The 3,055-nt window shown below is 41.5% G+C and overlaps 1 protein-coding gene across 1 annotated transcript in view; it reads right to left on the minus strand.

Moving 5' to 3' along the window:
- Nucleotides 1-3,055, minus strand: part of Adam12 (ADAM metallopeptidase domain 12) — a 335,037-nt gene that overhangs the window by 81,664 nt on the left and 250,318 nt on the right. The window contains exons 7-8 of the mRNA XM_031388629.1: nt 1,309-1,374; nt 173-244 (exon numbers count right to left, since the gene is read on the minus strand). Coding sequence (XP_031244489.1) covers nt 173-244; nt 1,309-1,374 — 138 coding nt within the window. The remainder of the gene's footprint in view (nt 1-172; nt 245-1,308; nt 1,375-3,055) is intronic.

Here is a 3,055-nt window from a genome sequence, read left to right on the forward strand (position 1 = left end):
GGCCACTCAGAGGACAAGCACAGGCCCCACGGCCACTCAGAGGACAAGCACAGGCCCCAGGTGCAGATTCTGGTCTTTCTGCTCAGTCAAAGGAAGTATGCTTAATTTTTCCAACCTCATTTCTGAACACTGGCATGATCTGCACAATTTAATCACCTGCAGAGGAACTCACCTTGTCAACGTGATTGGCGATCTCTATTAATCGCTGCTTAACTTTCTCCAGGTCTTTTCCTTGCCTCTGAAACTTAACAATTTTAAATGCCAGCGTTAATAATGGTAAGAATACCAATCAAGATTCCTCCTCCCAGTTCCTGGGCTTTGCTGACACCCTGTAGTCCTGGGGGGGTCTTTCAGTACAGTACAAGGGGCTCCCATTGTGCCAGGGAGTTTCCCCAGCTGGAGAGTCCCTGCAGTTCCTTACAATTGGCTTGACCCAAGGGCTCACAGGACAGTAACTTCTGCAATTCTCCCAACTTCATAAATGATGGAGGAAGAGACATGTTTTGGCAAAGATAAAATGGACAACGAGAATACTCTCCAAAGCCACTTTTCATAGCGTCGCCTTGATTTTAACTTCCTGAAGTACTTCCTTTATATTTGCTTTTAAACACTAAATATGCGAAGCTAGAAAAGCTCATGGCAACATGTCCAAGGAGAATGGAGGAAAGGTTAATACATTCTTTCCTTTTAAAGTTGACCTTCCAAATGGGGAGAGTTTTCTGAGAACTTGTCAAGCAGTTTTCATTTTTGGATGTTGAATGCATTTAGGAGAAAGATGTTATCAATTTATAATATGTTAATGGGCTGGTAAGAAGTCAAAGAGAAGATAATAATCTCAAGAAAACTGATTAAAAATGAACTGAAAGAAAACAACAACAGTGCAAAGCCATTATCATAAGAGAGAAGGATTTCTCTACCATGTTTATATAGCATTCATTCATTCACTCATTCATTCATTCATTCATTCATTCATTCATTCATTCATTCAGATAAGACATGTCCAACTTTTCCCAAAATGCCAAAATGTAATTTAAAGCCATCCCTCACTCTCCTTAAATAATTCTCCTTACTTAGAGAGTTTAGCTACAGAGAAACCCTGTGTTATCGGTGGGTCCACTTTGCAATTATATTACACTAGATGCATCTTGAATGGTCTATGCTTCCTCAGATCAGAAAAGCCCATTTTTAAATTCTCATCTCCAATGTTTGTAAGAAGACATTGAGGTAAAAGCAAGTCCTAACTGGCTAAGTACTTTCTTTCATTTCTTTTGGAGACCAATTGTAGTGAGGAGTTTCACAGGTCCTTACCTCTCTGTTGTCTGCCACAATAACCAGCTCTACGTACTTGGTCATCTTAAGGGTCTCTCTCTTATGCTGTCAAAAGAAAGTGAGAGTTTAGTTTCCCTTAATGCTTCACAGAGGCATCTAGAACATTGTGAATGTCTTTCAAAGACAGAAACGAGTAAGACAGTAACAATATTTGGAGGGGAGACTCTTCCTCTCCTGGGCTTTGCTGCTGTGTACCCTCGAGAAGTTGACTTCCAACGCCAGTGATCTTGTGAAGCCTCAAGGGGGTGATCTGGTTTCTACTTCCACATGGGAAACTCTAAAGGAGTTTAACATTCTTGCTGTCTCATTAATTATGAATTTAAAAGAGGTCATGGTCACTTTTAAGCAAAATGAACACATAAACATCTCCAAAGAACGTTCCAGAACCAGGGCCAGCAAAGGCTTGCTGCTATAGATTACACATGGGTGTGAGGACCTCTAAAGGTTACACTGGAGCCCAGTCTGTCACTGGTGCTTCTTGAACTTTTATAGCCCATGTGCATCTGTGCCATGCAGAAAGTAGAGGAGAACACACTTTGTAGAGAAACTGTGATCCGTCTGGGAAATGTGCGTGCGTGTGTGTGTGTGTGTGTGTGTGTGTGTGTGTGTGTGTTTGCGCGTGTGTGTGTGTTTTTCTGGGGAAGGGATACTATTATTAGCCAGTCATTTAAGAGCATAGCTTAAAGCAGTAGAAGATGCTGATGAGCAGAGAGGCAAAGGGAGGTGCAGAGAGACAAAATACAAAGGAGTAGGCAGAGACCAGGAAGAAACAGTATCTTTTAAAAAGCTTGGGAGATGACACGGGAGGGTTGATACTGGCAAGAGTGGAGCAATTGAATATGGAAACTGTATCAAGGTGCAGAACCGGGGGTTCAGCAGTAGAGACATAGATCCAAATAAGATGGCCTCTGAGGCAGGTTATAACATTTTAATCAAGCTTCCTCAGAAAGCATTTGCACTCTTCTGTAAATTACTGGGAGGATCCCAAAGGCATTTTTTAGGGGAAATAAAACAATTCGTGGAGGGTGGTCTCAAAAAAAAAAAACCCTTCAAACATTGAAAACAAAAAAGCAAAGCCTTCTGTTTCTACAATAACACACTGTTGAAGGAAGTGGGGGGTTGCGCTTGTCTCTGGTCCTTCCCAACCGAAATTGCTGGTTTATGACTTAAGTCTCATACAGGGCTTAAGCTGAAAACTCAATGTTACAACCACTTGTCCAGACAAAAGCAAAAGGGATGAAGGCATGCTTTGAATCAGGTTTCCAGTCACATAATCCGGAGGGAAACATCTTTCATAAAACAAATCTCCAGCAGTCCAGAATCTTCCAAACAGATTTTTACAAGAAAAATGTTTGTATTATAGTGGTGTTCCTGCTTGCTGCCCAGCTGTGCTGATTCATGAATTTAGGTGTCCCTGAAGAAATCTGGAAACCTCATGGAGGAAGGAAAATAAAGTACCATGAAAGGTATAATTTCTCACGCTTTTACGGTGCTGCAAGGGGAAACTGTCAGGCTTGGTAACTGTATGCACAAGCAGGCTCCACTGTGCTAACTACAAACTTAGAAAGGCAAAAGTTAGCCCCCTTGTGTGTTCAAAATGAGACACTTTTGGAAATAAAGTCTTGTGCTTTTCCCTTACTTAGTGGCCAAAGGAACAGAACTCTCCCCTTCTCTTCTCTCCTTACCTCTGTGATGTTGTATTCTTGAATATATGTTAGTATCATGC

Source organism: Mastomys coucha, unplaced genomic scaffold (genome assembly GCF_008632895.1).
Source record: "Mastomys coucha isolate ucsf_1 unplaced genomic scaffold, UCSF_Mcou_1 pScaffold21, whole genome shotgun sequence".
NCBI lineage: Eukaryota > Metazoa > Chordata > Mammalia > Rodentia > Muridae > Mastomys > Mastomys coucha.